Source organism: Vombatus ursinus, unplaced genomic scaffold (assembly GCF_900497805.2).
Source record: "Vombatus ursinus unplaced genomic scaffold, bare-nosed wombat genome assembly UNPS02010394.1, whole genome shotgun sequence".
In the NCBI taxonomy this organism is placed as follows: domain Eukaryota; kingdom Metazoa; phylum Chordata; class Mammalia; order Diprotodontia; family Vombatidae; genus Vombatus; species Vombatus ursinus.
The window spans coordinates 6,230,353-6,243,665 of NW_020950172.1; the positions used below are offsets into that span (position 1 = coordinate 6,230,353).

At 45.3% G+C, this 13,313-nt stretch overlaps 2 protein-coding genes across 2 annotated transcripts in view; one reads left to right on the plus strand and one right to left on the minus strand.

Annotated features, from left to right (window-relative positions):
* MLC1 (megalencephalic leukoencephalopathy with subcortical cysts 1) overlaps nt 1–4,464 on the minus strand; it is a 33,187-nt gene extending 28,723 nt beyond the window's left edge. Inside the window, exons 1-2 of the mRNA XM_027854381.1 lie at nt 4,285–4,464; nt 2,123–2,212 (exon numbers count right to left, since the gene is read on the minus strand). Of these exons, the coding sequence (XP_027710182.1) occupies nt 2,123–2,212; nt 4,285–4,464 (270 nt within the window). The remainder of the gene's footprint in view (nt 1–2,122; nt 2,213–4,284) is intronic.
* A 6,415-nt stretch (nt 4,465–10,879) lies between these two features.
* Nucleotides 10,880–13,313, plus strand: part of MOV10L1 (Mov10 like RISC complex RNA helicase 1) — a 69,748-nt gene continuing 67,314 nt past the window's right edge. The window contains exon 1 of the mRNA XM_027854350.1: nt 10,880–10,976. Within this exon, the coding sequence (XP_027710151.1) occupies nt 10,880–10,976 (97 nt within the window). The remainder of the gene's footprint in view (nt 10,977–13,313) is intronic.

The following is a 13,313-nucleotide window of genomic DNA, read 5'->3' on the forward strand; positions in this document are numbered from 1 at the left end:
GTGGGTGGGTGTGGGGGTGGGTGTGGGTGGGTGTGGGGGTGTGGGTGGGTGTGGGTGGGTGGGTGTCTTTGGTTTTGAGCATTCTTCCTTCCTTTCATCAGTTCAGGTGAGAATAAGGTTCAAGCATCAGCCTCCCACTTCCTCCCTGGTTGTAAGGAGGTCTAATTTCATACCCTGATGAAGTGAGATGATTTTCTGAATCTTTTCCCCCTCTCCCTTCTCCCTCTCCCAATATATTCCTCTTTCCCTTTTCATTCATCTATTAAGATCACAAGATAGAAGGGCAGTTAGGTGGTGCAGTGGATAAAGTGCTGGGTCTGAGGAAGACCTGAATTCAAATCCAACCTCAGACACTGACTAGCTGTGCGACCCTGGGCAAATCACTGAACCCTGACTGCCTCAAAAAAAGAAAAAATCAACAATAAGATATAACAGAACTACTCCTAGATTTCCTCTACTACCACTAACGATTGGGTTTGGAGGAGATACGTGTCACCTCCCCATATGAAAATGTAAGCAGTCGCCCCTGTTTAGTCCTTTACCATTTCACTCATGTTGACCTTTTCGTGTTTCTCTTTTTTTTTTTCTTTTAGGCATTTGGGGTTAAGTGACTTGCCCAGGGTAAGTGTCAAGTGCTTGGTCTGAGGCTGGATTTGAACTCAGGTCCTCCTGACTTCAGGGCCGGTACTCCATCCGCTGTGCCACCCCGCTGCCCCTCATGTTTCTCTTGATTCCTATGCTTGAGCTTCAAAGTTTCTACATAGCTCGGTCCTTTCATAGGGAATACTTGGAAGCCTTTTATTTCATTAAAGGTGGAATCACACGTGGTTTTGCCAGGCAATTAATTCTTGGTTGTCAACCTGTATCTTTTGCCTTCTGACTATCCCATTCCAAGCGGGCCACACCTCGGAGGCAGTGGCTGCTAAATCATATGCGATGCTGACCGTAGCTCCTCAGCCCTAGAATTTGTTCTTTCTGACTGGCTGCAGTATTTTCTCTATACTTTGGCTACACTGTTCTGGGGAGTTATCATTTGGGGGTTTCTTTCAGAAGGTGAGCAGTGGATTCCATTTCTCCTTTGTCCTCTGGCTCTAAGAGATCTTTTAGATCTCCTTTTGGTCACAGCATTTCCCATCTAGCTGCTTGTCTTCATAACCAGCATCTTCTGGACTGATCTGATCACCTCCCTTCTCAGCACCTCCAGCCCCTGGGGCCTCTGCTTCTCTCTGGTCATCTCCTTGAGGGGGCCCAGGGCACCTCCCAGCAGCAGGACCACAGGACTTTCCCAAGCCTCCTGGCTGACTGGGTGTTATTCTCTTCTGTTAGACTGTGAGTTCCTTAAGGGCAATCACTGTCTTTTGCCTCTCTTTGTATGCCCAGCACATAGCACAGAGGTTGGCACACAGTCGGTGCTTAACAAATGTTTGCTGATTGACTAGTCTGATGATTCTCAAATTTTCTCCCTACTGTCTGGGAAGAGGACTGATCTTGGAATCAGAGGCCTGAGCTTTGGGCTGCCAAGCCTTGGTGACTGTGGACAAACCATGGCTTTCTCTGACCTTCAGCTCCCTCCCTTGGTAAAATGGAGCTGGTAATACTACACTCCTCTTCCCCACTTGGCAGGACCGATTTAAGCCAATTCTAAAGCACGACCAGAGCTAATCCATGAGCTCCCATGATCCTCATGTCCCTTCCTGAAATGAAGGCCGGCCTTCTCAACTGAACTGTGCATAGTTCTCAAACTCACATCCTTGTGATTCTTTTGAGATTATAACTATGATTCCAAGCTGAAAGGAACAGTACCTGGATTTTAGTGAGGAAGCACATTCCGTGTAATTTAAAGATTATAGAACCAGTCAGTCTAGCAAGTTAAGAGGCTGTTTCTAGAATTCACCTTTAAAGGGAGAGAGTGGGGCTCAATGACCCCCAAGGTCTCTTCCAGATCTAATCTATGATCCTATGATCATTTCAGTCAACAATAAAATGAAGCAAAAGCAGAGGGAATGTACTTTAGAAGAAATAAAAAAACACCAGTCTGGAAATTCAAGAGTGAAGTAATACAAAAGCCCAAGGGATTGTGTTTTGGCAGCATAAAAAGTACACAATTAAGAATTTTGCTTACTGAACCTGCTGCACAGCGTAAATAATCCATTTCAGAAGGGAAAACATTTCCCAGGTAAAGTGAAAAGCCAGAAGTGACAAGAAGGCAACTCTGCAAAACAGAAATACAAATTAAGATTAAGGCTGAGACTGGGAAAAATAAAATAAACCCCAAAAGCCCAGCTAACTAGATAGTCAGGAAAGGAGTAATTTTTTGAAAGCACAACACTTGACTAGTGTTTGGTTAATATTGAAGGAGGCCATCAATAGACTCGAGTAGCCAATGACCAGGTTTCTGGAGCTTCTGAGAACCATTGTAGAGATCTGAACTAAGAGAGTGAATTGGTTTGGCACGTGTATAGGTACCTGCAAAACTGACAAAAACATTTTGAGTTCAGAAATTTTGAGAAAGAGCCTGAGGTAATTTAAAAGGGTAAAAAGAATTTTTTGGAACAAGATGCCTTAAGAGTGAAAATTTTGTATAACTTAGTAACTGCTAAAGCCAAAAAAGTAAGACGAGAGGGGCAGCGTGGTGGTGAAGCCCTGGAGTCAGGAGGACCTGAGTTCAAATTCGGCCTCAGACACCTATTGGCTGTGTGACCCTGGGCAGGTCACTTAACCCCCATTGCCTCCAAAATCAAAACAAACACAATCAAGTAAGAGTAGGAAGGGTCGTATTGTATCTTAAAGAAATTCTAACGAATATGGAGTCTCTGTTTAAAGTATATGGAAAACAGAGTCTGCACAGCGAAGCTGTTATTCGCTAAGTAAAGGAAGCATATTTTTCCCACGTGGATAATTGCTTCTCCTAGGCACTAACTGCTATGGAATTGACAGGATGATGGGGTTCCTTACCATATAGTTCTTGATGTGGCCAGGATATATAGCAGAGCCTCCTCCCTCTACCAAGCCCTCTCTCACTGGAGAGAAATGACTGGATCCAAGCTGGCTGGATCTTGGCTAATGACTGACTACACCCTAGGACCATACGTATAAGTATTTTGTGCTAGCTTTATACATTTGAATTTTTATATGGAATTATCTGCTATAAAGTAGGTTATGGTCTCTAAGGCAACCAAATTTTGTTTTCTGCCATCAATAAAGAAAGCTAATGGTAATGTTAAAAAAAAAAGTCCCAAATACTAAAAAAATCAATATAGATTCCATAAATCGAAGGCATTTTTGGTCTTGTCCGAAGTCAAAGCCCCTCAAAGGCACCGCCCCTGCTTCCTGGGGTTCTGTGCCCTCCAGAGCAATGCCAGGCACGCATACAATGACCTCCTAAGTATAACTGGTACAGACTTAGATAAAAACATCATTTGAAAATTATTTCCATTTCTTGTATGCTTACTTGGTTTTGTGAACTGCAAAGAATAAGTATTTGATTTTAGCTTTTAACAAGATGAGGCATCCTGGACTCACAGTGTGCGTAACAGTTGGGACACTATCTCAGACCGGGGCAGCCCGAGGAGGTCCTCCCCCTTGCCACTGTACAATGTGGTCTGTGCTCTTATTGGGAAAGGATGCAGATCGGTCGCCTGCTGAAATTCCCTGACGCCATGTGATTATTATCAGGGATTTCCAATGAGCTCTAATTCTTAGATGGTAGATCCCTGCTCTTTAAGAGCTTAGAACTCAATCAGTTTAACATATTCTCCAAGGCCCATTTATTTTTGTGGTCATTTTAGCAAACAATTTGTTAGATGCCTGCAAAAACATAGTCTAAAAAATTAGTAGTATAACATTTCAATCGGATTCTTAATCTTTTTTGTGTCGTGGATGCCTTTAGCTATCTGGTAAAACCTATGGTCCTCCTTTTCAGAATAGTGTTTTTAAATGAGTAGAATGAAATATGAAAAACAATTACATTTAATGAAAACCAATTATATTTAAATAGTTATCCAAATTTTTTTAAGTTCACAGAGTACAAGTTAAAAAAAAAACTTATTTTAGACAATAGTCAAAACAGAAATTTAAAAGCTAATGCCCAGAGGCAGACTTATTGGCCTTGCCAGTTCTGATATTAGAGAACAGTCTAACGGATAAAGAAAGGGCTTCCTACATATTAGCAAAAATTCTTTTTCTGTAGTTACACTTGACATTTAAAGAATGATTTCTTTAGTAAAGCCTCCCCAGTTATCGTAAATGTGCCATTTTCCTTCGTCTTATGCTTAAGGTACTTACCCCCATCACCAAGGAGAAGATCCACGCTCGGTAACTGAAGCAAGGATGGAACCTTTTGGCGAGCTGGAGGTCACTGGATTTCCTCTCTGGAGCGTAATGTCCAGCTTCCTGTCTTCCCCGCTCCAGGGTGGGCATCCTGTCATAACTGAATTCTTCTCTGTAGGGATCTTCCCTTGTCATGATACTTGAAAAACCTTTTTTAGATTAATGAAACTAACATTTGTGATAAAGAATATGGAAAACCATGGGAAAACATTTGTCAAGTGGGCAGTCTCAGCAGAGCACGGAGATTATTCAGGGCTAAAGCAAAAAGTTTCGATTACACAGTCGAGCAGGCTTCTAAGACATGCACACAAATAAACACAATTCGTATCACACAAGGGCATGTGAGAGGCAGAGTTTCCACATGAGGGCCCAAGGGGAAGCTGTGCTCTTAAACCTTCCTTTTTTCCCTCAGGAAGCCACAGGTCTGGATTGCAGAACGAAGCTAGAGACAACTCAGGTGACCTTGACCACCACAGGAGGTGCCCCAGGGGACAAGCTGGAGCTAATCACTGGAGAACAAGCAGAGCTGGACCAGTTTCATGTGCTTGAAGCCTGCTTGAGGATTGGAGCCTTACAAATGGGGAAGGTATATGGAGAGTCACCAAACAAATGGCTCCCTTCTCCTTCCCAAGAGCAACGCATTTAAGGTTTTTAAATGAACAACTTCACTTTCCAAGTAAAAAATCTGATTTCCCTCAATCTCTTGCCAAGCCATTTACGGCTTCTGTGCAACAATGGGCTGACAACATTTTTTAGCAGTTTAAAATTTCTCCACTTACCTTCAAGCCCAAAGTTTGCTGTCAGGTCTAAACAGTTTGGTGAGCGGCGTTGTCTGGTCACTTTGTAATACTCTCACTGCTTAACAATTTAGCCTTTCTTTGAGAAGTTTGTTCCTCCACTTTGAGTTTCAAAAACATCTATTCAGAAATGGAACAAAAGCCCAGCAAAAACTGTAGTTAAGCCAGGGAACATGGGACCGTCTCCTGAATTTTAATAAGGAGAACAACCTCAAAGATAACTTTGGTAAGATTTTATACACAGAAAAGTTTTGCCCTACCACCAAATCATTTCTCTGGATATATAACAGTTTAATAGATGCTTCATATTTCTTTTCGAAAACTCTGGTCGACCTGCAAACTAAGAAAGTTCTTACTGTTAATTTATTTGTGCTTTGGAACCTCCTAAAATAACATTTTAAATAGATTCTCTCATATATAACTCTTATGCTTTAGTTCTTAATGAGAAAGGAGAACGATCACTTGAAAATAAGAATTCTTCAAAACAGAAATTAATGATGCTTCCTACTCACACTATTAAATCTTGGTTTTTTCCTTGAAACAATGATGAACTTGCTTTTACAAAAAAAAAAAAATTATTACACCATTTCCAGGACTTCTGTTTTAACTAGTAATAATGATGATGAAAAAGATGTTCTTTAAAAAGCCAAACATTTACACACTTGACTTAAGCTGGGAAGGCACTTCAACAGAAGACAGCCCTAATCAAATAACACAATTAAAATTCGAGTAGGCAGTACCGAGACACGTGAGCACAGTTCCTTTGGACCTTTTCTTTCTGCTCAGTAAGCAAGAAAAAAGTACAGGAATGCACTCAGCCTGAAAATGATGGCAGCTGAATAGTGACGACAGTCTTTTAAGAGTGAACTTGTTAAGAACCATTACAACCAGGAAATCACTCAAACCATAACATACAAAGACACCAGCACCTTATGCTATCTCCAAGTCCGATTTCCGCAAAGCCATCCACTTCCACATTGTATTATGTTCAACTGCTTTCTTCCTTTAACCAAAAAAGGTTCAATAACCTCCTTCACAAAGTCTAATCTATGAATTCAGCTGTTCCAGTTAGACCTCATACAAACCTCCCAATTTTCTCTGGGCCATTCTTCACTTAATAAATGTCTTTTTAAAAAATACCTTAATAATCCAAATTAATTCTAACTCATAAAACCATCTTCTACTTCCTTTAATTTAGAGAAAATTCTATTCAAATGTTTCCACTATTTGCATGGAATTACAAAGACAGTACTCGATTACTATAACTCAAAGCCAAAACAAACAAAAATTCCCAAGCTGCCCAAAGCAGTCATCTCTACAGTTCATCAGTTCAGTCACTGAGAAATGTTTCCTTATTTCTTTCATAGAGTACAGTATTACATGACCAGTGCCGTCACTGGATGTACCACTGGATAGCTCAGCCAGTAATTTTGCCTCAATCTAGGTTACAAATCTAACATGAAAGGATGGTAACTCTATTAAGAGACATTTTCAAATGCGCTTGTTTCTGTTAGTGTACACTTATTCCATGTACATCTTCTGCTTCATAAGATGTACATGCAAGGGTGCAACAAACTTCCATCCCTTCAGCCAAAGCCCCTTCCATAACATTCCATGTGCTTTAAAAGGGCAATGACCATTTTCTGTTAACTTAGTTATTGTCAGTTAGTCAACAGTCATTTATCAAGCACTTACTACTGGGCTACATTCTCATGAGAGAGACAAGACACTAAAAAACACTCTAAAATATGGAGGGAGTGGACAGAAGTAAAGCTAAGAGGGTGAGGTATTAGCAAGGGGGAAGAAAGGGGACAGGGATGCAGAAACTGGGATTCGAGCTGAGTCTGAAAAGAAGCCACAGAAGGCAAGAGGCGAAGGTGAGGAGGTTAGGGTTAGCCTAATATGAGGGGCAGTCAATGAAAAGGCACAGGGGATGGAGGGTCTGGCAAGAAGAACAGCCGGAAGACCAACGTGGCCGGACTGTAGAGTACGTGGATGTGTAAGACCAGAAAGGAAGAAAGGAGCCAGGGCTTTAAAACACAAACAGAAGATGTTATATTTGATCCTACAGGTAACAAGGAGCCAAGGAAGCAAAGGTGGGAGACAGACTGAAGAGGGATCAGAGGAGAAGGAGAGGACAGGACGGGGAGGCACTGAATGTGGGCCGCATCTCAAGAAGTTCGCCCACAGAGCGGAGGAGAGATTACAGGGTGAGGTAAGAGAAAGAGAACACTTTTATAAAGATGGAGGAGAGACTGGAGTGTTTGTAAGCAACAGGGAAGCAGCCCCCAGATAGGGAGAGATTGAAGGATTAGTGAGAGAGCGGGGATGGTGGAGGAGACAATCTCCGGAGAAGACCCCAGCCTCCTAGCTTCCCTGGCTTCCTTCCAGACTCAGCTCCAATCTCACCTCCTCCAAGAGGCCCTGAAGGGACTGACCTAGGCCCTCTGCTAGCGCTTCTGACGTTACCCCCCACTTACACTTTGATATCTCATATGGACATAATTGTTGGCATGATGTCTTCCCCATCGAATGGGGGATCCTGGAGGGAGAAGCCTCACTGTTGCCTTTCTTTACACCCCCAGTGCTTGGCACAGCATTGGGCATATAGTAGGTGCTTAATAAATGCAGGATGACTGATCAAATCAGATATACCCAGAGAGATTGGAGTGGCAAGGAGAAGGGACACCTCTTTCTTCACATGACACAAGAGTAAAGAAGAAGGTTATGGAGAAAGATCTCTGAGTAACGTAGGATAAGGAGGATAAGGATGTAGGAAGGGATGGTGTAGGGGTGCTGTGGGACTCTTATGGAGGCGTCAAGTGGACTGAAATGCCCCTGTGATGACTAGGATAGCAAACGGAGTCATTGTCAGTGTCTTCAGAAAACACTGAATTTTCTTTAGCAGCAAGTATGCTGCTTTTGTGCTGGGTTTTCAGGTAAAATGTGTGACATTCCATCCGGTATTTTCAATTGTCCTATTCAAAGCCTTTGGTGTGGCCCGAGTTGACCGAGGTTCGGGGAGGAAAGGACGGGCCAAGCTAGAAAGACTCAAAAATCTGAACCAGTGACTGACTCAGAACTCTCCCAAGACCTAGCTACAAATGTAAGAAGGAAATATGCAGATGAGAAGAAATTATATACCTGTAAATTACAGGATTAGCAACACAGCAGAAACAACAACGCAGCTACCCGTTTCCACTGTTTCCTCCCTTCTCCAAAAAAGCATAAACTAGCCCAAAGTATTCTCCAAATTCTCAGTTAACTAATTTAATAGTATAAAAACCAAACGGAACGCGTATTACATTTCTTATTGTTTAAACACAACCAAATGGAACAAAGAAAAAAGCAAGAGTTGGTCATCTTTATCCAATTAAGTGACTAGAACACATTTATTAAATATCTATTATGTATAAGCAAGAATTGGCCAACAACAGGAAGCCTGGCTCTGGCCCAGCGTGACCAAACAATTCCAAAATTCATCTGAAGGAACAAAAGGTCAAGAAACTCGAGGGGAGAAAGAGGGGAAAGGAAGGAAGGAGAAGAGAAGGCAAGGGAGGGCACGGGAGGAGAGCCAAGTGTCTTGGAGAACACGAACTCAGGGCATGACAGAGAACAGCAAAGGAAAGTAATAAGGAGTAAAATGACAGGTAGGAAGGGATCCAGGAGGAAGTAGCATCATGAAAACCCAGATAGGAGTGAAAATAACGAAAAAAGCAGGCCGGAAGGAGTCTAGCAGGAGCAGATCTCAAGCTACACCACAAAGCAATAACAATAGAAACTATTGGGCACATAGTAATGGGGCTTTGGCACATGCCCAGATTACCCAAGATGGCGGCACCCACATGGAAACACCAAGGACTTGCTTCTGAGACAAAGTCTGAATTGGCTCTTCGTGGCAGCCAAAAACTAAGGGGCTAGCCTCCTATCGGGGAATGGCTAAACTCATTGTAGTATAGGAATGTAAAAGAATATTATTGTGCCACAAGAAATAACAAATTGGATCGTTTTAGAGAGACATGGTGAGATATCTATAAAGTGATACAGAGTGAACAGAACTAGAAATAATAACATCATATAGAAAAAAAATTCAAAATATAAATTTGATAAAATTATAAACCACCAATCCAAGAGAACAAAGGCAACAGAGACGTGACAAACTTAAGGTGCAGAAAGCAACACTCATTTTCAGACAAGGCTAATATGGAAATCTTATTGGACCAGGCAGCTATGAACTGAGGACTCATTTTGGTTTGGTTTTGTTTTTTAATTTGTTCAACTTGGGGCAGGAGAAGTAAGAGGGACGAATTAATAAAAAGAAAAATTTTAAAGGATACTTATGCAGACACACCATATTTAAGGTGGCACCATGTTGCACAGAACATCAGGCTTGCAGTCAGGATGACCTGAGTTCAAATTCGGTCTGAGACACGTACTGGCTATGTGACCCTGGACAAGACACTTCACCCTGTTTGCCTCAGTCTCCTCATCTGTCAAATGAGCTAGAGAAGGAAATGGCAAACCACTCCAGTATCTCTGGCAAGAAAACCCCAAATGGAGTCACAAAGAGTTGGACACCACGGAACCACAACCAAAAAATTACCCACCAAGGAACTGGATGAATACAACTACAAATCACTCTTTAAGGAAGTAAAAATGTATAGACCTAAATAATTCAAGAAACTTTATTGTTTTGGGGTAGATGGGTACACTACAATAAAAAAAAAATACTACCTACCTTAATTTAGTTATGCAATGCTAAACTACCAAAGGATTACTTTGGAGTACTAAAAAAAAATAATAAAATTTATCTGGAAGAACAAAAGGTCAAGAATCTCAAGTGATAATGGGGTGGGGGTGGGAAGAGGCGAGGAGGAGGACCTCGAAGTACCAGATCTCCAACCACACTCCAAGGCCGTACCCAGCAAAGCGATTTGGTCCTTGTTTGGGAAAAATAAGTTGCTCAATAGGACAGCTCAGGAGCAAACAGGTCCAACAGGCCAGCATCGGAAAAACCCAAAGACGCTGGAGGAAGGCCCAACTACCTGACCGCCGCCGGAGCGGCCGGTCCCGGACGGGGCAGCGCCTGGCGCCATGCTTCCAGACAAGCTCCACGTGGCCTCGAGACCTAGCCGGGAGCGGTGACGTCATAAGCGAGTGAGGGGAACAAGGAAGGCAGCCTCTGAGGAAGTGCATGGTCAAAGGAGAGAGGGGCACGGATAAAATGGGTGCCTTCATTAATCAGTCAGGTGAGACTGGGCATGTTTTGCACGAGAACGGTTCTTGCAGAGCTTTCCTCGGCCAAGGTGCAGGGCCTCCTTGTAAAGCGCCTGAGGCCTCGATTCTGCCCCAACGGCCAGAGGGCGTGAGCCCCGCTGATCTCGGTTTGCGTGGCCGTGAGAGAAGAGATTTCTGACCCGCTTTGGTCAGGCTGCTCGCTCAGAGGCCTTTCAGAGGCGGCCATGCTCCCCCACAGGCCAGACCTAGGGGGCGGGTCTGGAGGCGCGAGGGCGGAGGGGTCACGTGAGACGCCTGGAGCGCGGGGGCGGAGCTAACGGCCGAGGCGTGCGGCGTGAGTGCGGGCTGCGCTCCCATTGGCCGGGAGGACGCAGGCCTCGTGCTGCGCGAGGTCACGTGGGCGGGCGGGCGCGTGCGCTGCGTGGCTGGCTCCCTCCTCGGCGGCGCGCGCTCGCTGAGGACGAAGGCGACGCGGGCGAGCCGGAGCTCGGCGTGCGGTGAGGCGAGGCCCGGCCATGCTTCGGCTCGTGTCGAAGGCCTTCTCCTTCCTGTGGAGGCGAGCCGAGGGCCTGGAGGAGGAGGCCGAGGCGCAGCCGCAGGAGCTCGAGGAAGGTGGGGGAGGGCCCTGGAGAGGCCGCGCGCATGCGAGCCTCGCTTTCCGGGCCTCAGTTTCCCCTGGTGGGGGCCGGCCTAGTCCGGGGCCGAGGCCTCCTCCAGTGGGGGAGGGGGGCGCTCTGCGCAGCGGGGCCTGCCCGAGGCGGGGGGTGGGGAGGCCTCGGGCGGCTTCCTCGGGACTGGGACAGGGACAGGGGGCCGCTTGACGTAGCGCGGATTAAAGCGCTTTATTGAGCTTCCACGTGCGTGGCGTTGGGGGAGGGTCGCCTCGTGGAGCCGGCTCCGTCCTGGGGTGGGGGACGTCGAGGCACGCGGGCGCCTTCCCCAGAGCTGACCGCAGGCAGCCGGGCCGCGATCCCCGCCCCCCCCCCCCGTTCTCCGCCCCCCCTCCCCGCCCCCCCCCCCCCCCCCCCCCTCCCCCCCCCCCCCCCCCCGTTCTCCTCCCCCGCTCTGATGGTGCACGGCCTACGAACACTGAGAATGTTGTCTGTTGTGCCGCTCCCTGTTGTGTTAAGTTGGGGCTTCTCCCTGGTAAACCTTGGTGACCTAAGTCGTGCGCAGATCAGCCCACACCGGCGTGTGGCTGGAGGCAGCTAGGTAGAGCAGCCGAGAGCGGCAGGGTGACCCGCAGACGCTAACTGTGTGACTCTGAACAAATCGCTTAACCTGCCTGCCTCAGTTTCCTCACCTGTAAAATGCAGATAATAGCAGCTCCCTCCAGGGTAGTTGGGAGAATAAAATGAGATAATGTTGCCAGCCATTACCATTATCTTTATTTTCACAATTCTTGTCTGTAAACCTCTCTAAAAAGAGCTCTTCCAGTGATAGGATGCTCAGTACCTTCAGAGGAAACCTAGTCCATTTTAGGTGGCTTAAATGAACTCCCTATGAGATCTAAGAAAGACAGTACAGGGAAATTGTAATCTGTTTTATTCTAGACACTACATTTGTTAATCCAGCCGAATATTTCACTGTATTTGGAGGGCTGTCACCTTGCCTTACTGATATGCTGTAGGCTAATGAAAGCCTTAGGTCTTTTTCACATGAATTGCCATCTAACCGTGTATCCCTGCCCCCCATCCTGTGTTTTTGCAGTTGATTTGTTTTAATAAACGCAAGGGATAGATATGGGTCGAATGAGTGCACCTTAAGTAGGCTCAGAACTGGCTGACCTACAGTATGCCAGAGGTCTTTGTTACTGGATGGAATGTCCGTCTGCGGTAGCACAGACCCACTTCTCAACGTTTCGATCGGAAACCTAGATGGAGGTGGTGGTATTGTTTGTCTGCCCTTCATTCTCAAAGAGGACCAGTAGATGCGGATAGAGATTTTGTGCTTACCTCATTTCCACGTGACGTGAATTGGGGAGAGAACTTAAATAGTAGATGAAGGCTAGATTAGACAGGTCTAATGCGATAAAACGATAGAAATAAATGGAAAGTTGTGCCGCTAGCCGTTAAAAATTAACTGCACAAATATAGTTATGGGGGAGACATGGCCAGACAGCCCTTCATATGAAAAAGATGCTCAGGGAAAGCAGCTTCTGTGAGTCACGTTGATGGTGAATTGAACCGTGGTGCATCCATGACATGCCCTTTCTGTTTTTCCAGGAACAGTGGGAGAATTGACCCACAACAAAAAGGGGAAGAGTGCACACATGTGACTAAAGCAAAGAAGATGGCCAGAGCTTACTGCTAAATCCTGGTCTAGCCCGGTGATGGGGGTGAACGGCTAAATTTTGTAGGCTTAATTGAATTGGTAATCAACCACTCATCTTGGCTAGGAGTTGGAAGGTTGAGGTGATTCGTTCTTTCCCTGTTCCCCCACTGGAGGCATTTTTGATGATTTTCTGTCAAGATGCTGATCCAGGTGGGGTGAAGCTGTCATTATGGCCACTATGCACACGTCTGGATGTGAAAGCATGGTCTGGTCAGCTCTTAGGAGAGATGATTAATGACTCCTGGGACGCTGTTGGGTATAATTTCAAGGTCTTTGGGTGTCCTGATAATACTTGCACTGTCTACCTCCAGGATTGGTGTGGGGAAAGTTTAAAAAAAGAAGAAAGATTTGTATTTAATTAAATCCATGCTGGTACATAGTGATCGCCCATAAGTGCTCACAAGCCATCCTTTTAACTATCTGTTCTAGAAAGCTGTGCATCTTTACAATAGCTCCACCCCCCAGTGTTTTGTCAGGCCATCATTCCTACTCTCCTCCTCCCTCCCCGGTCTTGACCCGGTTCGGCTCTACTCTGTCATCCTTGCCCCTTTTGTTGCTGCTCGTACTTTGCCAAACTGTAAACCTGGATCACTGCGTCCATCCACCTCTTACCTT